This window comes from Elephantulus edwardii, unplaced genomic scaffold (genome assembly GCF_000299155.1).
Source record: "Elephantulus edwardii isolate Elephantulus edwardi_28Jun2011 unplaced genomic scaffold, EleEdw1.0 scaffold00080, whole genome shotgun sequence".
NCBI classification, from domain to species: Eukaryota; Metazoa; Chordata; class Mammalia; order Macroscelidea; family Macroscelididae; genus Elephantulus; species Elephantulus edwardii.
The window spans coordinates 3381529-3408395 of NW_006399830.1; the positions used below are offsets into that span (position 1 = coordinate 3381529).

At 48.4% G+C, this 26867-nt stretch overlaps 1 protein-coding gene across 1 annotated transcript; it reads left to right on the forward strand.

Annotated features, from left to right (window-relative positions):
* The first annotated feature begins 1439 nt into the window (after nt 1–1439).
* LOC102857952 (cytochrome P450 3A9-like) lies at nt 1440–26867 on the forward strand. Its single transcript, XM_006889745.1, has 13 exons — nt 1440–1510; nt 4952–5045; nt 6659–6711; nt 9070–9169; nt 10781–10894; nt 15927–16015; nt 16487–16635; nt 17985–18112; nt 19510–19594; nt 20539–20699; nt 23653–23879; nt 25656–25818; nt 26781–26867. Exons 1-13 carry the CDS (start codon nt 1440–1442, stop codon nt 26865–26867), a joined length of 1521 nt encoding a protein of 506 aa, XP_006889807.1.

The window sequence follows — 26867 nt, forward strand, 5'->3', positions numbered from 1 at the left end:
GTTGTTAGATGCTGTCGAGTCAACAATGACTTGTGAGGACGCCATGAACAACACCTGAACCTCGCCCTGTCTGGCACCATCCTCACCCCGATAGGCTGGGCCCACTGATACCTTCACTGTGTCGCTCCGCCTTGGTGAGGGTCGTACTCTTTCTCTCTGACCCTCCACTTCTATCATGGTGTCTTTTTCCAAACACGGGTCTCTCCTGACAACACGCCCAAAGTATGTGAGCCGAGTTTCACCTTCCTGGCCTCCAGGGAGCCCTGTTGGCACGTCCCCAGGACCGGCTTGACGGGTCTTAGTCATTGAGCATCCAACACCACAATTCAAAGGCCCCGTTCTCTGTTGTCCTTATTAATCATCCAGTTCGTGGTTGCAAGGGAAACAACTGACCGTCGGGCTTGGATTAGGCACGTTCTAGCCTTTAAACCGACATCCTTGCCTTTAGCTCTTCGGAGAGGCCTTGACAGGGCCAAGGCAACACGGTGTTTTTACTGATTGACTGCTGCTATTACCTGGATGTTGACTGTGGATCCAAGTAAGATGAAGTAGTTGACAGTTGTGTTGTTGTTGTTGTTATGTGCCGTTTTTGTTGACTCACAGCTGACCCTTCGGGAGGTTTTTCAGAGGCTGTAAGTCGCACTGGAGGAGATTGCCCATCTCTCCCGTCGAGCAGCTGGTAGATTCTCCTGCTCTTAGGTGGACAGCGTGTCTCCTACCACGAGGCCATCAGAGCTTCCTGACGTCCATGGACTGCCGCACAGATCTGCGTGCTTTCTTGCTCAGAAGCCGTGCTGATATTCCCTGTGGGTCCCCTTTCAGGACATGTGCTGCTGAGTGAGCACCCGTTTGGGGCGTTGGAAGCCCGTGGGGTGCAGTTCTGTTCTGAGTCACAAGGGGGCCATGAGCAGACTCACCAGAGGAGATCACTAAGGTCGCAGGGCCCGTAAACGGCCAGTGAAGGGGGTCTGGAGTGTTGTCCTGTCCCTCCCCGGAGGGAGAGGAGGAGGAGGATTGGAGGGGCAGCACAGACGGCAGACAGGCCAGGCCAGGGGCCCTGTTGGCTGGGGGCTTCAGGGAGGACAGCTCCTGAGGAAAGCAGGACCCCGACCCGAGAGCATGTGAGCTTGTGCAAAGCGGGGCCAGGTACAGAAAGGGCTCCTTCTGGCTGCCATATTGGAAGCTACATTTGAACCCCAAGGAGGCCGAGTAGCTGTTTGGGGAGTTGGGGACTGTCCTGTCTATCAGAGAGCTGGCTAGTGACCAGGACACCAAACCACAGGTCACTCGGGGAGGTAGCTTCCTGATTAGAGTGGGACTTTGTGCAAAAGGCATCCTACGAGCGGATGGATGGGTCAGGGACCATGTGACCACAGCTGATCTGCCAAACCCAGACGACCCGGGCGAGCCCTGCACTGGCTGGAGGTCAGACGGGCAGCATGGAGCTCTTGCCCAGCCTGGGGCCGGAGACTTGGACCCTCCTAGTGGCCTGCAGCGTCCTGCTATTGCTGTGAGTCCCCACCCAAGAAGGGGCTTACAAGGTGGGGGGGAGACCTGGACACCCTGAGAACTCAGGCTCTGGGATGGCTGGTGGGGTGTGGAGGACGGGAAAGGTGAAGGACTAGGTGGGTAGGGAGAGAGGTGTGGAGGGAACTGACAAGGGGAGGAAGAGGAGGGTGTGGAGGGACCTGATGGGGGGAGGTTATGGTGGCCCCAGCCTGGGACCAACCTCAGTCATGGGCTTTGCCATCTGGCCTCAGCCTGCCTCTCTGAGAAAGCCGGGGACTGCTCCCAGGGAGGGTAGATGTGGTCCCTAAGTGCCCACCCCACACGGTGGACACTGCCCAGGGCAGGGCAGCTGGACTTGAATTCCCAGCACAGAATCTGCCTCCTAAGGGCCCTGTTCCCAGATAAGGTCACGAGCACAGATATTGAGGGTTCGGACATCAGCATACCATTGGGGAACATGGTTCAGTCCATCACAATTAATTTTTCCCTCAGAAGTGTCTCAGTATATATGTAACATTTCTAATTATTTTCTTGATTGGTGCATTCCCTTCTCATTTGTTGTGGTGAATTTTTAAGAAAATACGATGAACCAATTAAAAAAAATGTATGAAATCATGCAGATGTGACGACATAGGTGTGGATACATAGATGTTTTCTGTGGCTCATTTTTCAAGTAACATAATGATTCTGGGACTTTGCCGTGACGGACGGGAATTTCGGTGCCCAGGTGGAATGAATCTTGCCGCTATCTGAAAGATTAGCGGTTTGTGGTTCAAATCCACCAGTCACTCCTAGAAAGACGTGCAGTGTCCTTCCAGAAAGGAAGATGCTTTTCTGACTAAATGCCCATGGGGGGGGGGGGGGGGGGGTGCTGTGAGTTGGCCCCGACTCCTGGGCCGTCAGGGCGGCACAGACCCAGTGTCTAGTGGGTAAAGCAGCTTAACCACAGGTTGACTATTTAAACCCACCGTCTGTCTCTGTAAGGATTGCAGCAGCCCAAACCATACGGGGCAGTCCTATGCTGCCCTGCACGGTCTCTAGGAGTCAAAACCAGCTTGGTAGGGCAGCGGGTTTGATCTGGACGTGTTATCATGTTAGGATGCACGGCACTGCTTGTGTTTTGAGGTTCCACACGGATTCCACAGCGTGTTGTTGTTAGTTGCCATCAAATTGGCTCTGACTCCTGGAGACCCGCAGGGTGCAAAGAAGACTGCTGGGCCTGGAGACCCGCAGGGTGCTGAGTCGACCGCTCTGCAGGGTTTCCAAGGTTGTGACCTTTTGGACGCAGGTCATCGGGCCTTGAACATCCAACCTTGTGTCAATCAGTGCAGTAGTTCAGTGTTTGCACCACAGGGGCGCTCACTGTTGGCATCAGGCGCCGAAGCGTCATTCTGACTCAGAGACACCCCACGTTTAGTGAGGCAAACCCTGCCTCGTCCTGTGCGTCTGCAGGACCACTGCTGTGCTGGGGTCATTGTCACAGCCACGGCATCAATCCATCTCCTCCTCTTTTTAACTGACCCTCTTACCAACTGTGCCGTCCTTCTCCGGGGACCAGCCCCGTCTGATGACACGGCCAAATCAAGTCTCCTCGTCCAGGCTTCTAAGATGCACGCACGCTGGCCGCAAGGCTCCCGGTAACACGGCTTATCTATCTGTTCTCCTGTAAATGGACATGCAGGCCAAGTGTGACCACTGGTTATTTCAAGTAAAGTTACAAGGGTTCCATTATCCTGGGACATGCTTGTTCTCCTCCCCTTAGGTCCCCCATGTGTGTATTTTACATACGGGAAACTCACATGGACACGTGACAGGTGTGTAACATCCCGAAAAGCACATCTCAGGCCGACATCTCTGTGACTCCATCACTCAGAACACAGAGCTGTTCCCTCAACACAGAGTTCTCCCTCCTGCGTCTTCTCCACGTCACACTCATGCCTACCTTCAACATCTTCACCCCCGAGATCAGAACATCTATGTGTTCTCCGTCTCTGTCATTTTAAGAGAGTTCTATGAGTGGAACCACATGTTAACCTCTTTTGAGAGACGTGATGTTGTGTAATGTAGGTTTTTCTCTCTCTCCAGAGTGGTGTAGTGGGTAAAATGCTTAGGTATTGAACTCAATGTTGACAGGCATTCAGCTAGAGAAAGAGGAAACAGTCTGTGTTCTTAACGCTTTGGCTTTGGAAAGCCGTGAAGCATTTGTTCTCTGTCCTGCCTGCTCTCTGTGTCAGAGTCAGCTCGGCGGCAGTGCGCTTGGGACCTCACGGTCCTGAGCAGGTGAAATCATTTCAACCACTGAAAAGACCAGCCTTGCTTTCATGAAACTGGCATCCCCTACCTCACCGCCTAACTGGCCCTGCTTTTCCTTATGCAAACTTTACTCATGACTCAAATCCATTTCTAATGAAAACCATTGTTGCTATCGTTCAGTGCCACTTGAGTGAGATTCACGGCAAACCTGTGAACAACAGACCTGTCCTGTCCTGTGTCGTCCTCACAAGCTCTGATGCACTTGACGGCATTGCTGCAGTCACCTTGTCAGTCCACCTCACTGGGGGTCTTCCTCTCCTTCGCTGACTGCCTATCTTTCCAAGCGTGATGTCCTTTCCCAGGAAAGTGTCTCCTAGCCACATGTCCAAAGTAGAAGAGATGAAGCTTTTCCATCCTCGCCTGCAAGGAGCCTTCTTGCTACACCTCTTCTTTGACATACCTGTTTGTTGTTTTGGCTGTCCACGTGATGTTCAGTACCTTCTCCAACATCACAACTCAAAGACATCAGTTCTTCTGTCATCCTTATTCATTGTCCAACTATCAGATGCATAACAAGTGGTTGAAAAGACCACAACATGAATGAGGTACACCTTGTTCTTCACCCTGACATCGTCATTGTTCCTCTGTATTTTGAAGATATCCTTGACAGTGGACTTGCCCAAACCAAAATGTCTCCTTCTCATCTGACTGCTGGTGCCAAGGGTGTTGACTGTGGATCCAAGTAAGATGAAATCAAAAGTAGTCATCCTTCAAGGCAATTATGACTTGTGGCTCTCACATGAGACAAAGTAGAGCCCAGGAAGTCCCCAAAGGTTCATTTCAGGGAGTAATAAGTAGGACATTTCTTCAGACACCTCCCTGGACTGAAGTCTGAGCTCTCAGTCAGCAGCCGAGTGCATCAGCTGCACCCTCGGAGACTCCCCTTCCTTCCTTAGTGCCCACAAGAGAAGTACGAGATGGGTGAACAGAAGGGTGTGTTGACCCATTTCACCACCTACCCAGCCCTTAAATGGATTCAAATCTCCGGTCACACGGGCCACATTTCAAGATAGGTAATCTTGTGTGGATGTGGCTACCATGGTGGACAAGTGCATCATGGGGCAGATTCCTGACGGCAAAGGCCTCCAGGACGGGGCGTCTTCACACGCAGCCTCTCTTTCCGTCACAGGTATGGGATATGGCCCTATACTGTTTTTAAGAAGCTGGGCATTCCTGGACCCAGGCCCCTGCCATTCCTTGGGACATATCTGGGATGTCGAAAGGTGAGTGGACATCAGAGCCATTTTCCTTCGCCACCACCATCCCCCTGAGAGCTTGAATCTGTTCAACAAATGCTAATTTGTTTGTGTTCTCTCGTGGAATGAAGAGGTCATGTTAGAACAACACAGGAAGGAGGTGGCAAAGTGGAGAAGCCTTTTCCTTAGTCTCCACGGGAAAAGGTTTGACTGAAGGTGGACATGACCACTGTTCCCAAGCCCCTGGCCCAGATGATTTCCCACCATGGATTTTCCCAGTTTCCTGGGAGATGTCCTTTCTCCTTGTACTCTGGGGAGGTAGGAGTTTCATTCCCATGTCCAACAGCTCTCAGCACCAGGTGGAAGAAGCCAGTACTTTGGACACTGTTTATGACAGGTCCAGTGCACTGGGTGGGCTAGTTTGAGAGGCAGATGCACACCAGGTTGACAGCTCAGGCTGGAGTGTGGCGGCGTGGGACATGAGGCTTTGCACGCTTCCACTCCACACCCTGGGTGGGAACCGCACGAGGCCATGGCTAATGATCGGAACTCCTGCGTGGTTTCCTCCACACGCGTGAAGACACTGAGTCAGACCGGTGTTGTCCACCCAGGCTTGCTCACAGCCACATACGTCTCTGCTGTTACTCACTTAATGATTTTTTTTCAACACACACTCCCCTTTCTTGTTTACTCATTCCTATTAAGCCCCAGCACAGTGATTTATACCTGATTACTAAACTGAAAACACACCTTTGCAGAATCCAGCTCCAGCTGTTCCGCTTGTCTTCACTAGGGTGTGGCTTTGCTCGCAACAGGGTGTGAGCTGATTAGATTTGGCCTCAAATTTTAAAAGGCATTTGGCTGCCAGCCTGGGGCTATTTCCAAGCTGGGAAGATGAATAGAATGGTCAGATTCTGCAAAGGTGTGTTTTCTGATTTGGGGTTGAGACTAGGGTGTGGCTTTGCTCACCACAGGGTGTGAGTTTACTGGGTTTGGCCTTGTATTTAAAAAGGCTCCTGTGCCCTCGGGCCTGGTTTTTGTGTATCTCGCAAATAAAACAGGCTTGGAAGAAAGGAGTGGCATCCACTTCCAAAAGAAAAAGAAAGAAAAGCTTCTGGAAACTATGAACTTGGAGAAAAGATGAAAATTTTGTGTTCAGGAAGTTCATTCATAGGGTCGCTATGGGTCATTTATGACTCCGACAGCACTTAACAACAACTAAACTGAAGGCTGATGGTTCAAACCCATTCCATGGCCCTGCAGAAGGAAGGCTTGGAGAACTGCTTTCACAAAAATCACAGCTGAGGAAGCCTTTGGAATATTACCATGCTCCATATAACGGCAGAGAAAGACAATATAGCTTAGACTTGGGAAATAATATCTTAAAAAGTCTAGATTCAAATGTGTTACAGTTGATGTATTGGCTTTATAAAGTTACGCTTTTCACTTATTCACCTTAAAATGGTGAATATTGTCCTAACAAAAGCTTTTGCCTGGACTTCCTTAATAATCTTGTGTCCAAATGGGGGAAATGGGTCTGTGGGTGTATAATCCTTCGGACAGCTGATCAATACCGACCAGACATGTCATGTGACTGTTCTTAGGTCCTAACAGACTTCTTTTTTTTTTTTTTTTTACAGGGAATTTTTCAATTTGAACTTGAATGTTTTAACAAGTATGGCAAAATATGGGGGTAAGGACCTCACAACTCGACCGTTTCCTGCCCGTACAGTAACATAAGGAAGGGGGGGCTTTCAGCAGTGCCCTCCTGTATAAACGCCCAGCCCCCCAGTCAGCCTGAAATAAGGCAGCCAGGCCCAGTGCCCACTGCTGCCTTCGTTGTCTAACACCACTGACCGTCAGTACTGACCCCTCAAAGCACAGTTAGGAGAACAGTTCTATGGTCAACGTAAAAATTAATCAGCAAGTATTCACGTCACAATTATGCACTCAAGGTCCTGAGTCGTGCACATGGCAAGGACTCACCCCTCCTGAGCCCCCCGGAAATGCTAACATCAGAGCTGGTTCTTGACAAAACGGCCGTGAGTCTCTGGGGCAGCTGGCGCACTCATGTGTCGCTGGTGAACCCACAGGAGAACCCGCCCCCTGCAGAATGGCCCGTGTTCCTCTAACATTGCCACGCACTTAGCCTGCAGCCCAGGGGTTCCGCTCCTAGGCATTTACTTCCAAGCAGAAGAACCTGTCCGCAGCGCTATTTGCTCTAGAAAGTTCTAGCACCTGTTTTAGCTTCCTAACCGATTACCAAGAGACTGAGCGGCTGTAAAGAGCACACTTTTCTTTTTCTGGGGTCGAGGACCTCCTCCTGTGATTCGGAGCCTTGGAAACCACTGGACGGTCAGCCATGAGTCAGTTCCAACTCTACAGCAATGCGCTTTGTGAGCGAAAGTCCGCATCAAGGTTCTGGTCACACTGGTTCCTTGTGCGGGTCCTGAGACAGGAGCTCCCTGCGGCTAGTCCGAGCCTCTAGCGGTCATCCCTGGGGTTCTCTGTTTGTTGATGCACCTTGAAGTGCTGTCTTTCCCCCATTTGATCATGTCTCCGGCTTTCTCCCTTAATAAGACGTAATGCAGAAGGGACCCCAACTCTGACATGACCTTGCTAACATAACTGCTCATACCGAAGACATATTGTAACCAAACAAGGTCCGATTCACTAGTACAGGTGTTAGCATTCAATTCCCAACAACCTCCTTATTCATAATCCCAATTCTTATCAGCAGAAACTTTGCAAATGAACTGTGGCACATCCGTACCAGGGTGGACTGAAGATACCCAAAACTACACCCTGTACCCCACGTCGATTCCAAGCCCTGGTGACCATCCATCGTGTCTCGGACGCCGTGAAGCCTTGTGGGAGGGGGTACCTCACCTTTCTCCTCCAGGGTGACTGGTGCTTTGAAACCACCGACCTTTTGGTTCGCCACCCCACATATAATGGACTATACGTCCCAGGACGCAGTGAGAAGACACAAACTCTGCCCCAGTGTGCGTACAGCTCAGTGTCACTTGGAGCGACAGAAGCTAAACATGAAGGAATACACACAGGACAGTCTGTGATGGGAGATGAGTGGGTGGATGTCCTGTATCTTATTAGAACTGTTACGATTGCACATTCTCAAAAGATTCTCAAGTATCCCATGGGAAAAAATGCAAATTCAAGATTTCAATATGGCTAAAAGATAGGACTTGATAAAAAAGAAACCAAAAAACCCATCTGGCAATAAGTAAGGGTGATGGGGGGGGGAAATATTATTGGGCCATGCTCTTGCAATTGGAGACTTAGATTTTTATTTACTCCATAGAGGCGAGGGTGGGAGGGGCAAAGAGCTTTCTTAATAAAGCTTTGCTCTATTTCCTAGAAATAAAGTAACCAAACAGCTGTGCTTACGAACTAGGAAGTGATGTGCTGAGGAACATTTTTTTAACAACAGTGAAATGGTCAATCAAAAGACATATACTGCATGATCTCACCCCTATAACTTGAAGAGGTGAATGTGGAGAGACCACATTTTGTCATGGTTGCCCTGGCTGCCACAGCTTGTGCCCAGTTGCTGGTCGAGAAGTTGGTGCTTTGAACCTGCTCAGCAGGTATGCACAAGGCAAGGCTTGGCAATGACTTCCGTAAAGCTCACCAGGAGCTGACATTGACCCCAAGGCCCGACTTTAACAACCAGGCTATGGGAGAAGGGGAGCTGTGGCTTAGACAGTGATTTGTTTCTGTTCGTGACGATGGGAAGTTTGGCAATGCTTATCGGTGGTCATTCCAACAGGATTCATGCAGTTACTGAATTGGACAAGTGAAAAATGAATCAAGATGAGCCACTCCCATGGCGTTTATTCCGACTCACGGCCGCCCGGCCGCCCTCCCAGGTTCCCGTTCTCCCTCCAGTAAAGGGCTGATGGCTCAAACTGCCAGCCTCCCACACAGTGTGCAGTCTGGGCTTGTTCATGAAGAGACAGGGAGTCAGTTGACCTCTTGCTTTGTTTTGTTTTGTTTTGTTTTGTTTTGTTTGCTGCTGACGTTGAAATAGCATCTATGAAGGCAGACAGCCCGTCTTGGCCATCTTGGACGCTGCCATCATCAAGACCATTCTGGTGAAGGAGTTCTACACCCTCTTCACCAACCGCCAAGTAGGTTCTAACACTCCTGCTTCCACAAGCCTGCTCCGGAGAGGCAGCCGGCGCGGGTGGGCGGTCTGCCCTGGCCATGCCCTTGTCCTCCCTCCGAATGCTCCGTGCGAATGAATCATGCCTGACACACTTGAAACCCTTTTCCATATTCATACATCGTTTCCCAGTCTTCTAGCTTTGATACATGGGCCTCAAGTTTTTAACATTCTGCCAGAATGGAGGTAGCATGGCAGCTGCCTGGAATTGGTGTTGATTTCCTGAAAATGAAGGCCTGTTACTGTGGAAATTACTAGATCCGTCCAAAGGTGGCATCCAAAGTCACATTATTTATCCTCTTGAAAAGGAAAGCGGCCTTATGTCCCGGCAGCCAGGATCCGACTGATTATAACGGGTGGAGAGCCTTGCCAATTGGAGATCGCTCTACCTCTCTCCCACTCCTACCTGTCACAATAACAGCCGGTCTACCACCAGAGGCAAATCCGTCAGCGACTTTTAGGTCAAGTTTATGTTTTAAACAATTTCATGATCACTTTTCTGTTTACTCAAAGCACAATAACACCAAAACTTGATGGACACACATTTTCTGGAGCGTTCTCCTCTACTCTCCTCAATCTGTTATAAGCAGTAAATGTCTGGCACCACTTTTACTCAAACCAGCCACGTCCCCTACACTGAGACCCCTTTAAGTACCTGAGTTTCTTCACATTCCAAAGATGGCGGTGGGAGTTGAGGAAATGTCAGAGACATTTCACGCAAGATTTTAGCATTGTTCTGTACGATGCATTCATTATATTTGATTTAGAAAAAGAATCCTTCCCAAACATCCATGCATGATTCTCTTTCTTGGCTTGACTGCAGTAAAGAAACAGACAGATTAGCTAGTTCTGCACAAGAAGTCACTTGAAAACCACCTACCCTATGACAGGAGCATTGACTTTGTAATGTTCTCTGTGATGTCCTCTTGTGTGTTAGATCTCAGTTGTTAGCTGTTGTGTGCCATCAAGTTGTCTGTGACTCCTAGACAGCCTACGTGCAACAGCTCTGAACTCTGCTCTATCCTGAGCTGATTTCACTGTCTCCGACGCACCTACCTCCATTTCCCCAGTCACTGAGTCTGTTCATCTCATCCAGGGTCTTCCTCTCCTGCACCGTCCCTCCACTCTTCCAATCATGGCGTCCTTGTCCAAGGACTAGTCCCTCCAGGCAACATGCCCATAGTATGTGAAACAGAGCTTCAAAATCCTTGCCTCCAAGGAGCAGCTCAGTTTCACCATTTCCAGGATGAACTTGTTCATTCTCTTAGCAGTCCATGGCACGTTCAACCCTTTTCTCCAGCACCAGAGCTTAAAGGCATCGATTCTTCTTCTCTCCTCCTCAGTCATTATCCTGCTCTCTGATGCACAGCCCCTGAAATCTACTGTTGCACTCCCACTTCTCTGACAGCTCATGTTAGCAACACTGCTGAACCTTCTCGAAAGAGGCAAGGCCTCCTTTCTGACTCCATTCTCTTTTCCTAGTTGGATAATATGTCTAATGGCCTGTTGGGAAAAGCTCGTGGTCCTGTTCTCCAGCCTGAGCAGTGCCCGGTTTTGTTCACTTCATTCTCTTTAGAACTTCGGCTTAAATGGAGACTTGGAATCTGCTATCATCTTTGCAGAGGATGAAAGGTGGAAGTGGATCAGAGCCACGATCTCCCCGACCTTCACCAGTGGGAAGCTCAAGGAAGTACGTGTGAGCAAGCCGGGCCGTGAGTGGGAGGGAGGAGGTGGTCCTGGGGGTGGGAGGCGACAGGTGCTTGGAGGAGGCTGTCCCGGGGGTGGGAGGAAAGGGACTCAAGCAGATGCATGCACACTCACATTTATGGCTGAATTATTCACAATAGCAAAGAGATGGATGCAACCCAAGTGCCCATCAACAACCAACCAAATAAAAAACTATGGTATGTTCACACAATGGAAAATCACACAGCGTTGAAAACCCAGTGAAATAGTAAAACAGTACAAAACAACACGGGGGAGCTTGAGGACATTATGCGAAGTCGCAAAAGGACAAATACCGCATACCATAGCTGTTATAAAATAGGACAGAAATGGAGGGGCTGAGGAGGGAATGGGGAAAGAGCGGAGAGCTGAGGAGCACCACGAGAACGGAGGAGGGAGGAACTGTCTGAAGGCATATCTGATTAGGCATTACATGTACGCAAACAATCTGAACAGGGGGTGCACTGCAGGGTGGGCTGGGGGAGGGGAGGGCAAGGGAAGCAAATGTGCAACTATGAATAAAAAAAGCAAACAAAACAAAAAGCATGCTGACAACATTCAGACCATTAGTCTAATGAAGACGCCCTCACTGTGAGTGTTTACCGTCGATTACACCGGGAGAGCTGGGTAGACTTCCTTGGAATCATGGGCTCCAACATGAAGGCACATTGAAGGACTGGGACCCTTCTTTTTAAATACTGTGCCAGAGGAATTATATTTTAATATGTATATAATTTATAATATGTAATTATATAGAATTTAAAATGTCTAATTAATAATATATAACTAATGATATATAATTAATGATATATATCATTTTAACATATTTTTCATATAATCTTTTCTAAAAATATATAATTTAATAGTTAATAAATAGTAATATATAATTTAATATATATTGCTTTCATAGTTTAAAAGAGTCATTTGTAGATCCATCTTGAAATACAGTGTTGTGAGTGACAGGATGATATCCAAACGCATACAAGAAAGTACAGTGAATACCACCATCCTTCAAATATATGCACCAACAACCAGAGGCAAAGAGGAGGAAATGGAAGATTTCTACCAACTTTTGCAGTTAGAGATTGATCGAACATGCAATCAAGACGGATTAATAATAATAATGGGTGACTGGAATGCAAAAGTTGGGAATAGAGAAGAAGGATCAGCTGTTGGAAAACATGGACTTGGTGACAGAAATGAAGCCGGACATAGAGCATTTTGCACAATGACTTATTCATTGCAAATACATTTTATAAGAAACACAAATGCAGGCTATACACATGGATTTCACCTGATGGTATGCATAGGAATAAGATCGATTACATCTGTGGAAAGAACTGCTGGAGAAGCTCAATATTAGCTGTGAAAACCAGGCCAGGTGCTAATTGTGGAACAGACCACTAACTCCTTATATGCAAGTTCACACTAAAGCTGAGGAAAATTAAATCAAGTCCACAGGAACAAAAATTTTACTATCCCACCTGAATTTCAAAACCATCTCAGGGACAGGTTTAAGGTCTTGGACATTACTGAATGAAGACCAGATGAGCTGTGAGAAGATATCATGAATATTATTTAGGAAGAATGCAAAAGGTCATTACAAAGACAGAGGAGGAAGAAAAGTTGGATGTCAGAAGAAACTCTAAATATTGCACTGGAGCGCAGAGAAGCCAAAGCAAAGAGAACAAATCAAGATATTAAGGAGCTGAACAGAAGATCCCAGAGGGCAGCAGGGGAAGACAATATAAAGTATTACAATGAAATGTGCAAGGAGCTGGAGTCAGAAAATCAAAAGGGCTGAATTCAGCATTTCATAAGCTGAAGGAACTGAAGAGCAAAATCAAACCTCGAGTTTCAATACTTAAGGATGCTTTGGGCAGAATATTAAATTATCCAGGAAGCATTAAAAGAAGATAGAAAGAGTATACAGAGTCATTGTACCAAAAGGAACTGGTGGACACACAAGAATTTCATGAAACAACATATGAGCAAGAGCCTGTAGTAATAAAGGAAGAAGTTCAAGCTGCTCGGAAAGAATTGGCAAAAAACAAGGCCCCAGGAATTGATGGCATACCAACTGACATATTTCAACAAACAGATGCTGCCCTGTATGTGCTCACCAACTTGTGCCAAGAAATCTGGAGGACAACCACTTGGCCTACTGACTGGAAGAGATCTATGTTTGTTTCCATTCCAAAGAAAGGTGATATCACATGCCAGCAAGATTCTGCTGAAGATTATCCAAAACCAACTGGAACAGCACATCAACAGAGAACTGCCTGAAGTGCAGGCTGGATTTAGAAGACACCGTGGCATCAGGGATATTATAGCTAATATCAGATGGATCTTGGCTGAAAGCAGGGAATACCAGAGGAATGTCTATCTGTGTTTCATTGACTATGCAAAGGCATTTGACTGAGTGGATCACAACAAACTGTGGTTGACTCTCAGAAGAATGGGATCCCAAAACACTTGATTATTTGTATATGAATCCTGTACTTGGACCAGGAGGCAGTCGTGAGAACAGAGCAAGGGAACACTGCATGGTTCAAAATGGGGAAGGGTGTGCATCAATCAAGGATGTGTCCTATGCACATGACGTTATGCAGATGACACAACCCTGCTTGCTGAAACTGAGGAGGACCTGAAGCGCCTGCTGCAGAAGGTCAAGGACCGCAGCCTCCAATATGGATTGAAGCTCAGCATCAAAAAAACAATGATTCTCACCACTGGGCTGATTGACAGCCTCATGATGGATGAGGAAGAGATTGTTGACGGCTTCTGTTTACTTGGCTTTACAATCAACACTCTTGGCACCAGCAGCCAGGAAATTAAAGACAAAGTGCATTGGGAAAGTCTCCTGTCAGAGACCTTTCCAAGGCACTGAGGAGCAACAATGTCAGTCAGGCCATGGTCTTTGCCATTACTTGCTATGCATCAGAGAGCTGGACAGTGACTAGGGATGGTAGAAGGGGAGTTGATGCCTTTGAGCTGTGGTGCTGAAGAAGAGTGTTGAATATACCATCGACTGCTAGGAGAACAAACAGGTTCGTCCTGGAGAGGGTGGAGCCAGGCTGCTCCTTGGAGGCAAGGATTCTGAAACTCTGTCTGACATACTTTGGACATGTTGCTAGGAGAAACCAGTCTTGGGAGAGGGACATAATGCTTGGGAGGGTGGAGGGACAGCGCAGGAGAGGAAGACCCTCAATGAAATGGATTGACTCAATGGGGTAATGGGATTAGGTGTGTCGGAGACAATAAAATTGACAAGAGATAGAGCAGGGTTTAGGGCTGTTGTACATAGGGTCACTATGAGTCGCAAACAACTTGACGGTACATAACAACAAATCTAATCTATCTATCTATCTATCTATCTATCTATCTATCTATCTATCTATCTATCTAATCTCCCTTGTATTAAAAAGTCAGTTGGGCCCAAGGGTCTAGTGTTATTTTATTTTGGAGGAACCTTCTTTTTTTTAAAAAAAAATTTTTTTTAAATTTTATTTTATTATTTTTGTGGGCGTGTACCGGAACCTTCTAAATTGTACAGCACTTCTCTGTCAATTTGCTGCACTGAGGTAATCTGGGTTCGCTGTGATGCTGAACTTTGTGCCATGGGGGGTCAAATGCCGTAATGGTTACCCCTGGTGGACAGTGTTTGGTGGAACTCCCACTTTAAGACAGGTTTGGAAGCACGAGTGGCATCCACTTCCTAAATCACATGCCTCTGAAAACTCTATGAACTTGGAGAAACGACGATAATAATAGAAAGTCTTCAGGCCTTTAGTCCATAGGGTCACTATGAGCCATGCTCGACTCGACAGCAATAAACAACAAACAACAACAATATGAAGGACACAGGAAAGTGTGCAGTGAGAACAGCCTGGAGTTGGGGAGAAGAGGGTCCCACGTCCTGCCCACGCTGAGAAGAGCTGTGGGCTTAGAGAACCCGCTGGAGAGGGTGTTCAGTGCAATTCTTCTCAGGAGAAAGGAAAATAAGGAGTGGGGAAACAAAACAATATAACATCTCTTTTTTTTAAAAAAAAGGAAGAAATCGTGGAGAACTGTGCTCCATGATGAGCCGGAATTGATCTATGCCACTAGTGAGACTGAAGTGGACACTTCCCTCCCCAACTCCACCTTGGAATTTCGCTGTTGGTAGCTTGATATTAACCACAGTAGAGCGTCCAAGCCACTGAAATAGATAAACACTACCAATCAGGATGTTTACCCTCCCAAGTCAGCTGTTAAACATTTACCAGCCGTCTGCAGCCCCATCCAGAACTCAATTCCCCTCCTGCATCGTGATTGCAAAAGTAAGATGACTCTTAAATCCTACACTCAGGTGCAATTGCTATTCACAGACCAATTTTCCAAAAACAATAAAGGCGACTTCCAGAAGCGTGTGAAGAGCTGAGGTAACGCAAGGCTTTTTCTCTCCATCCTGTTACTCAGCACTCCTCCTTCCTCTTCGCCTGAACCCTCCTTCGTTTCTGCACACCTGATCGGCGAGTCCTTCCAGATACACACGAGTGTTCATGTCAGGGCTACTTCCTGATAGATCCCTGGGCGGTGAAAGGGGTCCGTGCTTGGTTGCTAATTCAAAAGGTGGGAGTTCAAACCCATACAAAGGCTTCATGGAAAAAAGTCCTGGAGATTTGCTTCTGTGAGGATTCCAGACCAAAACAGTGTCGTCAAGTCAATTTTGATTCGTGGAGATTCTGCAGGACAGAGTGCAAGTGCCCTGTGCAGTTTTCAAGGCTGTAATCTTTACGCAACAGACCGCCTTAGCTCTCTTCCCTGGAGTGCTTGGTGGGTTTGAACAAGTGACCTTTGAATCAGTAAACAAACACTTTAGCACGATGCCACCTGACAAAATTCGTGAAGTAGTTTCTACTCTTTAAATCAATGGGACAACAGGCTTGGGTTCTGGTTTGGATACATGAGGACACTCCCATGACTGAGTACCGCTGTCGGCCCTTGTTTTCCAGATGTTTTCCCTCATTAACCATCATGGAGATATTTTGGTGAAAAATCTTGAGAAGAAAGTGGCTCGGGACGAGTTGGTGGACGTGAAGGAGTGAGTCCGGCCCTGGCGGGGAGGGGAGGGCATCCGTGGTGCTGCAAGCCCCTGGGACAGACGGACGGACGGCAGCAACAGGAGTGTAAGGCGAGTCAGAGCTGGAGCCCCAGACGTGAATACGCGAGGTGGTAGACCCTTACACCCCGTTAACAGAGGGTGACACGAGGCAATGGAGACCTACGCTGGCTGAGGGTGACCTCAGCTGTTACCTGAGAGGCTGGCCGTTCACACTGCAGACGAAATGTTTGCTGTGCTCTAGCAGATGCACTGGTGTTTATGATCTCGGTGTCCATGCCCTCTCCATCCCCGGCAGACCTTTCCACCCCAGGAACTCATGCTCAGTGATGGTACAGTGTTTGCTCAGTGAGGTCAGGGTCATCGTGCTGGGCTAGGGTATTCGTGAGCACAAGTCCTTGGCTAGCTCCATTTTCTTTCTTTCCAGTTTAATACTCTTTTCCACTTTTCCAGGATTTTTGGGGCCTACAGTCTGGATGTCATCACCAGCACTTCCTTTGGTGTGGACACTGACTCCATCAACAACCCTGAGGACGTTCTTCTCCAACGAATTAAGAAGCTGCTCTCCATCAATGTCTTCACCCCTATGATCTTCTTTGCAGGTACAACGACCTCTCTTCCTCTCAAAGGCCACATCAGGTTGGCCCCTGGTCATCTGTGAGCAGACGATAGTCCCCAGTACCCTGCAAATACGAGGTTGTTGAGAAAATCAGACGATCTAAGTTGTGTTAGAAGCCACGAACAAGCACAGGAGGCATCTAAATCATCAGGAATATTTCTTTCTCTGTTTAACACATTTCCATTTTTCAAGGTTATATTTAAAATATTGTTTTTAATGAGAGCAAGCCCAGTGAGCCCCAGTGTCCCTAAGACCTTTTGTTTGCATGCTGACATGAGCACCATTAGATGTCTATTCATTGATTAAACATGCATACTTCTACCGTGCTGGTATATTATATTCATACTAAAACATGGCTCTAGTAGATAATGTCAAAAGATAAAATAAAAGTGCTGTAGAGAGAAGCTCTGAAGACTCTTCAGAAGAAGAGTTCACTATAGATTGTCATAAATACCCCTTAATGCAGAGAAATGTACGTGATTGATTTACAAGAGGCGATATCCGTGGTGAGTAAGGACTGTTAGGACAGAGGAAAGGTGTTAATAGCATGTTAGTTAATAACATGTTAATTAGTAGCTTGTTGATCCTGAGAGACCTGTTCGCTTCCAGAGGATTTGCATGGTAGCCTGAATTCTGCCCTTGCCAAGATCTTATCTGAAGCCCTGACAGCCTATCACTCTGCCCAGTCACAGAGGTGGGAACTGGGATTAGACGCGGTGGAGAGGAGAGAGGGCACGAGAGGCCTCGAGCTTCCAGGTGAACTCTGGATTCAGACCTCTGGCCGTGAGGCCTAGCCCCACCTCCTGCTCACTCTAACCTTAGCCATGTTCTCACCTCAGTTTCTTCATCTGTAAAATGGATGGTAAAGTGGAAATGCCTTCTGAGATTTGGAGGTATTGAATGAACTGGAGCATAGGAAACCTTGGCTTATAACATACACTAAAACCCCAATTTACAGACATTATAGAGGAGTCTTAGTTAAGTAATAGTGTGTTACACGTTGAAATGCTGGTGGAAATGCCAGTGGCTGGAACCCAGCAGCTTCTGATAAAAGGTGGAGTTTCCTCCCCAAAATGTCCACAACCTTGGAAATCCAATTGTTAAATTAGAAATTAATGCGATGGTGATAGTGGTTTTAGGAATGGCCGATAGGATATTCTTCTTTTTATAGGCATTTATTCACATTCTGTTGTTTTGGGGGGTGAGAGTGGTTTCCGAAATCCCACATCCCTAAAAGCTTTCCCACTGAGGACCCCTGAGTCCCATTGGGGTGTGAGGATCGGCCTGCAGTGGACTGACGTTCTCCTCCCCCCCCCCCACGCCTCCTCCCAGCAATATTCCCTTTTCTGAAGCCACTGATGGAAAGGATGAATGTGACCATATTTCCACGGAAGGAGTTGAATTTTTTTGCAAGTGTAACCAAGCGTCTTAAGGAACAAAGGCAAGAAAGTGGATGCAGGGTAAGTCAACGACTCTTTGCCTGCCAGGCCACTGACTGCATTATGCAGACCCGGACTGAGTCACAGAGGAGGCCCCTCTGCCCGGGTGGGGTCACATCCCCGCTCTACTCAGGGGACACGCTTTAAGGGTTAGCCCTTGACTTCTCCCAGAGCCTTCGAAGAGTCTGGAACAGAATGAACCTAAATGCTCATGATCCAGGTAGAATCTGAGTGTTCCAAGCAGCCCAGTCCCAAGGGTAGCAGGCCAAGAACCGGAGAAGCAGACACAGTCAGACTGTCTAGAGTTGAAGGAGATGTGGTTGTGATGCTGGATTAAGCAGGAAACAATTGAATATAACCCCAGTCACTTTTGTAGGAAGTGTTTGGTCAAAACCAAAGATAAAGACACCATGGTGGCCGGGTGGCCTGTGCGCCTCTCCTGGGACCAGGTAGAAAGGCGGGCTGGAACCAACAAGACAGAAGATCGAGGTGGGCTGAGCTCTGACTTTCCCAAAGCCTCCGACAGTCGAGATCCCTAGGGCGCTGGCAAGGTTCCTGGGCTAACCGTGTCCTCAGAGAGGAGACATGCCTTCTTGGTCCCCACGGTTCCTCACTGCTCAGACTTTGACTAGGAGCAGAGAGAGCAGGTGAAGTGTGAAGGAGCGAAAACACTGAGCTGTGGGGAGACTTGAGTTGTTATTAACGTGGAGACCCACGACATCAATGGTGCTTTCTCAGAATCATCTCAGACTTGGGGGACTCCGTCTCTGAACCCCTCTGCCGCCTGCCACTGTGTCCTGTCCGTTACTGCACAAGAGTCCTCCAGACTAGACTGGGGTGGTTTACTTAAATGCACGTGTCCTTGGATGCCACCAGTTAAGGCATTTCCAGTCATTTTTATCTCGTGATGCAAAAATAACTTCTTTTGCCATTTCCCTATTCTCTATCAACTTAAATGCTGGCAGCCCCCCCAAGGTTGGTGGTTCATATCTGTAAGAAACAGCTGGCAATCTGCTTCTGAAAGATCAGGGCCCTGAAAGCCCCATGGAACACGGCTTATTCTTTCTTTACTGTGTCACCTTTCTCAATTGTCAAAAATATACCTAAGTATAAAAGTCTAATTTGCATGCATTTATGCATTCAGAGGGTCACGATGAGTCTCGGGCACTAGACACCAACAAACAACAACAAACTGTTATTTTGCCCATGGCCAGCTCCACCAATGACTGCGGTGGGAGCGGGAGTGGCTGAGACGCAGATCAGAGCAGGAGGTGACTGGTGTGCAGCTTTGTGTTGGCACGTACCCTGAGGTGGCACAAGCGGAAGCTTGGTGTCTCGTCCAGAGGGCGTCACGAGTGACATCACACTGAGTTGCTGTTGGGGAAGGCTCACTTCTCCCCCCCGCCTCTCTGTTCCAGGACCGTGTGGATTTTCTACAGCTGATGATTGATTCCCAGGCTGAGGTCGGCTCAGAACACAGTGAGGCAAGCCAGTCGCTGAGAGGTAATGTCCTAGAGGTCCTTAAGGGCCGTAGCGTGAGCTCGAGGTCATCCTCAAAGCCTGCCTCCGAGAGACCGTCAGGAACATCCAGGAACACCTCACTGTTACCGCTAGTTGTCAGTGGACCCTCAGTAGCCAGTAAGCCTGGTTTGAACTCATGGGTCCAGTAGGGCCTTCCCACCAATCTGCAGTGGACAATTTCACCAGCCCCCATCGTATCAAAGCTGTGGGGAACCCCATGGGAAATTGTCAACCCCAAACTTGCAAGTAAACCCAATGCAGTCATGCAAACCTCATTCAGTGCAAACCGTAGGTTCACCCCATCTCAGCTCCCCCACCCGCCTCCGTGCTGAGCAGAGCTGCTGTGCAGGTTTTTCGTGGCTGTGGCCTTTCAGGGGCTCGCTGCTGGGCTTGTCTTTGGAGGCGTCCTTGGGCGGGTTCAACATGTCAAACTTCCGGCCATTTGTTGAGTGATTAAGACCGTGCACCACCCAGGTCACCTGTTAAAAACATACCACATACTGAGAGATCTGCTCAGCGTCTAGCCACTTGATCATGCCCTTGACCAAGCCACTACCTGCGTCTGATTTCCTCATTCTCATCTGTAAAATGAACGAGCAGACTTTCTATTACCTTAGATAAAATCCCTCTAACACTTGCTCTTTTTCTATTGCTATATTCCCATCGGAAACGTCTCAGAATCATCCACTTCCAACTAAACTTGGGGGCCGTCTAGCCCTTGTTAGCCGCTTCTCTGGGCTCTGCCTCTTTCCTCTTTCATTGTTCACATTTCACAACTTACGAGGGGTGGACGGTAGAAGTCTTGAGACCAAGCAGTCAGGAGCGCGCCAAAAGGAAGCATCGCTTCAAGTCCACAGTCAGGGAACTCCCCACACACTTGACTGGAGTCTCTGCGTCTGTTTATGGTGCTGTTTTCCCTCTCAAAGCTTTGACTGACGAGGAGATTTCTGCTCAAGCCATCACCTTCATTTTTGCTGGATATGAGACCTCGAGCTTAGCCCTGAGCTATGTGGCTTACAACCTGGCTACTCACCCTGAGACACAAGCGAGGCTTCAGGAGGAGATAGACCGTGCCTGCCCCAGCAAGGTTTGTGATCTGGGAGCCCCGGGGGGACACAGTCATGGCTTCTTCATCTCACAGTTTAAATTTCAGACTAAATGCTTAAAGGCCCTGACAGCAGATACTAATCCAGGATCAAAGAAGAGTGGGACAAAATATAAAGCCTGCCTCTTAAGAACTAATTATTTAAAAAATTGTTATTGTTGTTATATGCTGTTGAGTCACTTGCGACTCATAGCGACCCTATGTACAACAGCCCTAAACTCTGCTCTGTCCTGTGCCAATCGCACCGTCTCCGATACACCCATCCTGATTACCCCAGTCACTGAATCAATCCATCTCATAGAGGGTTTTCCCTTCCTGCGCCGTCCCTCCACCCTTCCAAGTATGATGTCCCTCTCCAAGGACCTGTCCCTCCTTACAACATGCCCAAAATGTGTCAGACGAAGCCCCAGAATCCTTGCCTCCAAGGAGCAGCCTGGTTTAACCCTCTCCAGGACGAACCTGCTTGTTTTCTTGACAGTCCAGGGTACATTCAATACTCTGGTGGAGCTCTGGTGGCCTACTGGCAACATGCTGTGCTACAATCCTGAAAGTACAGGGTTTGAATCCACCAAATGATCTGCTGGAGAAGGAGGGGCAATCTCCTTTTGGGCCAGTTGGATCTTGATGGTACACGTTTAAAAAAGGGAGAATGAAAATATGAAACCAGTAGAGATGTCTTGGAATTATATCCTAAATGAAAAGTGTCCTGAAATCGTGTGTTCAGCAACTATCGGCCACCTGGAGTGACTGGGGTCATGGGGGTGGGTGTGTCAGAGACAATAAGGTCGGCACAGGATAGAGCAGAGTTCAGGGCTATTGGATGTAGGGTCACTATGAGTCGCAAGCGACTTGATGGCACGTAACAACAACAACAGAGCAGACCAGACTATAGGCAAGCTAAAAGTCAGGGATATGGCATGAGCTGCTGGACTAGGACTCTGACCGCTAGGAGGTGTCATTACTGTTACAGTGGGTGATGACAAACAAATGCTTGTGGGTTTGCTGCCTCTGCTTGGTATGTAACCGTTCCGGAGTTAAAGGAGGCAGACAAACAATGAACAAGCAAGTAACATGTGAGCAAGATGATGACAAATTCAGCAGAGAATATACAAGAGGACAATAGTTCAGAGATCAGGGAATGGAAACGTGGCTGGGCTGAGAGCCACTGTTCCTGGAAGGCACCTCTCCTAAGATGATGTTTGAATGAAGATCTGAAGAAGTCGACTTACAACAGAGTGCGTGTTACAGGCACGAGGAACAGAAGAGCCAAGATCCCAAGGCAAGGATGAGTTTAGTAAATCCGGGACTAGGAGACCCCAGAGTAGTAGCTAGACTTTGATGAATGGAGAGAGAAAGGTGGCCAGGCTGCAGGGACCAGATCAGACGAGCTGTAGTGTAACATGGAATGGAGAAATCACAGAGGTCTTCTAAACAGGGGGTACTACACTGGGATGTGTATAAAGGGCAGAGTTGTGTGAGAGCCATAAAGAAAAGAGAATAGCAAGAGGGATTTTTAAAAGTCACCAGAATCAGAGAAATTTGGGCAGACGTTCCAGTGGGTCTTGTTGATGTGTCAGACAGGATGTGTTTAAAAAGAAAGGGGAGGAGGGAGGAGAGGTGGAGAGCAAAAAGGCAAGGCCAAAACCAAGGCCAACTAGGTGTGGGCTCGAGAATTGGGGTGGGCTGGAGAAGCATCACCCAAAACGAGAGACGCACTGGGGGACAGAGTCGGTCACCCCAGGGTGGCCAACACACACTGGCGCAGACTGTCAGTACTCGAGCCCTGACAAAGGAAAGGTGAGTCAGGTCTACAAGTACGCTGTCGAGCCGGCTACCCTCTCACACCTGACCCGTCTTCACTCAATGAAGGAACTGCTCCTGTGCACGCACTTGGTGATCTTCGATGAACTACAGACCCTTCAATCACACCACGACTGAGGGTCACCGAATCTACTCTAGATGACCCAGGCAAGGAAAAGCCCTTCTTTTCCTTCATACCCAACACTTAACACACACCCTTCTGATAATCAGGAATAGGAAAGGGAACGAGTTATGTTTATCTCCATAAACAACTTCTGCCTTTGTTGTATGACAGGAAAACCGATGATACTAGTTGACCATTGCTAATTGTTTTGGTCAATGATCCTATAACAGAAGGGAGAAAATTAGAGAACAGAATTTCAAATTCTTAATGGAAGGCAGAATTTCTGTAGCCATTGAGGCTTGTTAATCCATTGAAACTATTGCTTTGAGCTAATCTTTAAGCATGAACTATTTTAAAACCCTGTTCTCTGAAGGTTTCTTTGAATAAAAAACTAGTTTGCCTGTTGTTAACTGCTGTCAAGTCAAACATGACTCATAGCAACTCTATGAACAGAAGGCCTGAAGCCGTCCTATACCTGTCAAATGATACCTACCAAGTTCATAGAGTTTGCAGAGGCATGTGGTATAGGAAGTGGATGCCACTCCTGCTTCCAAACATGTCTTAAACTGGAAACTCCACCAAACACTGTCCACCAGGGGTAACTGTTATTGCATTTGACACCCCAGAATATGACACAACCTGAGGTTACCTCAGTACAGCATATTGACAGAAGAGTGCTGTACCGCTTAGAAGAATGTTCCTCCAAAACATAGTAACAACCAAGTAAAATATCTCTCCCTTGAGCAATGCAGAATTTCAGACTTATCTGTGTGTGAGCCATGGAAAACAGGACCAGAAAGGTTCAATGAAAAGCTTAGGGGGTCATGGGTGTGAGTCAAAGTAGGTCGAACAATCTACAGAAAACCAGCAAGAAGGTTTGCACAGCTTGAAGAACTCAAACATTGTCACCGAGTTATCAGAGTAAGAGTTGTTCAAATGGTGGGGCTGTATATTATCGCCAGATTTTGTTAAATGACTGGAGAAAGCTAACTAAATTCTTTTCTGCTGCAGGCAAACCCCACCTATGAGGTTCTCCTCAAGATGGAGTATCTGGACATGGTGATAAACGAGACCCTCCGGCTCTTCCCTGTGGGAGGGCGTCTGGAGAGAATGTGCAAGAAGACCATTGAGATCCACGGAGTGACCATCCCCAAGGGAACAGTGGTGATAGTCCCCACCTACGTGCTGCACCGAGACCCTGAGTACTGGCCCGAGCCGGAGGAGTTCCGGCCCGAGAGGTAAGGGGGTTCTGAGTTTCAACTTTGGAGAACTTTCAGGGTTGTGTCAGTATAGAACTCGAGTTCTATATACACTGTAAGTTCTGTATGCACTAAAGTAATAATGTGTCTGCCTTCTGTTGTTGAACATTTACACAGTAGAGCATGAATCTAACTCAACAATGTCCACGTGGATGATTCGTTCTGGAAATTGGAGAGTAGTCTTTGACGGCACCCACTCTCCTCCACGTTTTCTGCCTTGTCCCTCCTTCCTGAACATGAACTCTAAGACTCCTACTTACCCTTTGTGGCTGCTGTCGGTTTGAGGCCACAGAGATAGTTCTTAACGGACACAATGCTCAAGGCAGATAGTCTTCACCAGTTAAGTGGAGGTGTTGCCTGGCTTAAAGAAGAACTTAGGGGATATTGTTTACTTCAGGTTTGACCATTATCTTAGGACAATTATCTTGGAGACTCATCTAGTCTGAGTGACTTCAGTAGTCTGAATTCAGTGATGATTTGACGTTTTGACATAATAATGAAGTACTCAGCTGTTAGCCTACAGGGTGATGGTTTGTCTCACCTAGTGTCCTGCACCCCTAGAGAATACCTCCAAGAATCCTGCACGGAGTAGTCTGCTCTGCTACAAGCTTGCATGAGTCGGACCTTCCCTGACTGGCAACTGATTATAATGAAAACACGTTTGCCTGCAGTTAAACACACAGGTGCAAAGTGCACACCTCCCAGAGTTCATATATGCACGTAACCACCATTGCAATAAAAGTAGAATGTTTTCATTATCCTACAAAGTCTCTTTTGGCCCCTTGGGGTAATCGGGTTGGGAGTGTCAGAGGCAGTGCGATTGACACAGGACAGAGCAGAGTTTAGGGCTGTTGTACATAGGGTTGCTATGAGCCTCAAGCAACTCAACCGCACATAACAACAACAGTCAATACCCATTGGAGAGAAGATGTGCATTCTCTGTTTCATGCTGTTAATAGGCTTGGAAACCGCACAGAGGGTCAGCTGTGAGTCGGTCATGACTCGACAATGAGAGAGATGGAGGCAAGCTCCATGTCCACTGCGGAAGATCCAGGTTCATGCATGCCACAGAGGGTTCATGCGTGCCACAGAGGGTTCATGCGTGTCACAGAGGGTTCATGCGTGTCACAGAGGGTGCGTGCATGCCACAGAGGGTGCATGCGTGCCACAGAGGGTGCATGCGTGCCACAGAGGGTCTATGCATGCATGCCACAGAGAGCTCACTCGTGCCACAGAAGCTCTATGTGTGCCACAGAAGCTTCATGCATGCCACAGAGGGTTCATGCATGCCACAGAGGGTTCATGCATGCCACAGAGGGACATGCGTGCCAGAGGGTACATGCATGTCACAGAGGGTTCACGTGTGCCACAGAGGGTGCATGCGTGCCACAGAAGCTCCATGTGCACCACAGAAGCTCCACGTGCACTATAGAACCACTGTGACTGCTGAAAGTGAAGGGAAGCTCAAAGACTGTTCGCTTTGGTGTGGATTATACCTTAACATAAAGAAAACACGAGTTTTTGTTGAATTCCTTCATGCACTTCGTTCACCCATCCACCAAGACAGACAGGGTCACTAGGAGTTGGAATCAACCCGACAAGACACAAAGGCAGTGGTCGTAAGCACCGGGTGCTGGGAGTGAAGGCATGAACTATGCACCTAGTCATTCCCTTCATTCGTGGGGATCTATGGGAAGGTAAAGGATGGCAAAGGGGCTGCTTCTCTCTGACCTGAGAACGCTCTGTCTGGACCAGGTTCAGCAAGGAGAACGAGCGGGCGAGGGACCCCTACGTGTTCCTCCCCTTCGGGGCCGGGCCCCGGAACTGCGTGGGCATGAGGTTTGTTGTCCTCTCCATGAAGGCCGCCCTCGTCTCGCTCCTGCAGAACTTCTCCTTGGAGACCTGCACGGAGACTACAGTGAGTCGGCCCTCTCTCCTTTTCATGTGTTTCGCTGGAAAGTTCTTGGTCTTTGGGTGGGTCTGCCGGAAGCCAGGAAGCCAAGTGAGTTCTGTAGGGAGCCTGGAAAACCTGAGAATTCCCCAGCCATTAACTTGGGGGCTCAGACTCCCCCCTCTAAGGTTTGGACCCCAGATGCACGGTGCCTTTCAGCATGGTCTTCTCTCCAATTCTACTTGTAGCTTATTGGTTCCTTCCTCGTGAGGTTTGGTTACGTGGGTTCTCATCTTTTTACTCAGGTCCTTCCTGTCAGTGCAGAGGTGAAGGACCTTGGACACCATTGTGAAGGGGGAGGCTCGTTGTGAGCACCCATCAAGTGCTCTCTGCGTGGGAGGGGCTGACAGCTGGGTCCTCGGCGGTGGGTAAGCTTTGGGCTGCTCACCGAATGGGTGGTGACACAGATTCACCGTCTGACCTTTGGGAGGGAGAGCGGCTCTGTACACCTAGAAAGGCTCATCCCACGCCTGGGAGGCGATTCTGACTCAGCGACACGCCACCAAGTTCCCAGGGCGCTGACCATCAGGGGAGGACACGGGTCATCCTCCCCCTCAGCCTTCAGTCCCGGGGAGCCTTCCCACCCTGTCCTGGAGGGTCCCTCTACGCCACCCCCACAGCAGCGTGTCGGGTTCTGGTCTGGGTCCTTGGTCCTGACTCCTGGGCCGCGGGAAGGGCTGACACGTGCCACTGGGAAATGAAAGGTCGGAGGCTGGATTCTGCCCGGGCACCCGGGTCCTGGTGCTCTATCTCTGAAGCACACGGCCGTGGGGAACACGGTGGAGTTTCTCTGTCTGAAACAGTAGGGTCGCCGTGAGACTTGCCAACTGGAAGACCCCCAGCTTGGGTCCTTGGGGCCTGACACTTAGCCGCTTTGCAGCAGAGGCTCTGTCCCGTCCTCCTCCAGGTTCTGTCTGCTTCCTCCACAGATCCCCCTGGAACTGAGCACCAACCTCCTGATGCAGCCCAAAAAACGCATCCTGCTGAAGCTGACCCCCAGGAGACGCTGCGCCTGA

Bases quoted from the DNA above. Each gene is read 5' to 3' on its own strand.
- LOC102857952 (XM_006889745.1), top strand. From the start codon at position 1,440: ATGGAGCTCTTGCCCAGCCTGGGGCCGGAGACTTGGACCCTCCTAGTG. The intron at 5,046-6,658 runs GTGAGTGGACAT...TTTTTTTTACAG, and splicing joins CATATCTGGGATGTCGAAAG to GGAATTTTTCAATTTGAACT. The intron at 9,170-10,780 runs GTAGGTTCTAAC...CATTCTCTTTAG, and splicing joins CCCTCTTCACCAACCGCCAA to AACTTCGGCTTAAATGGAGA.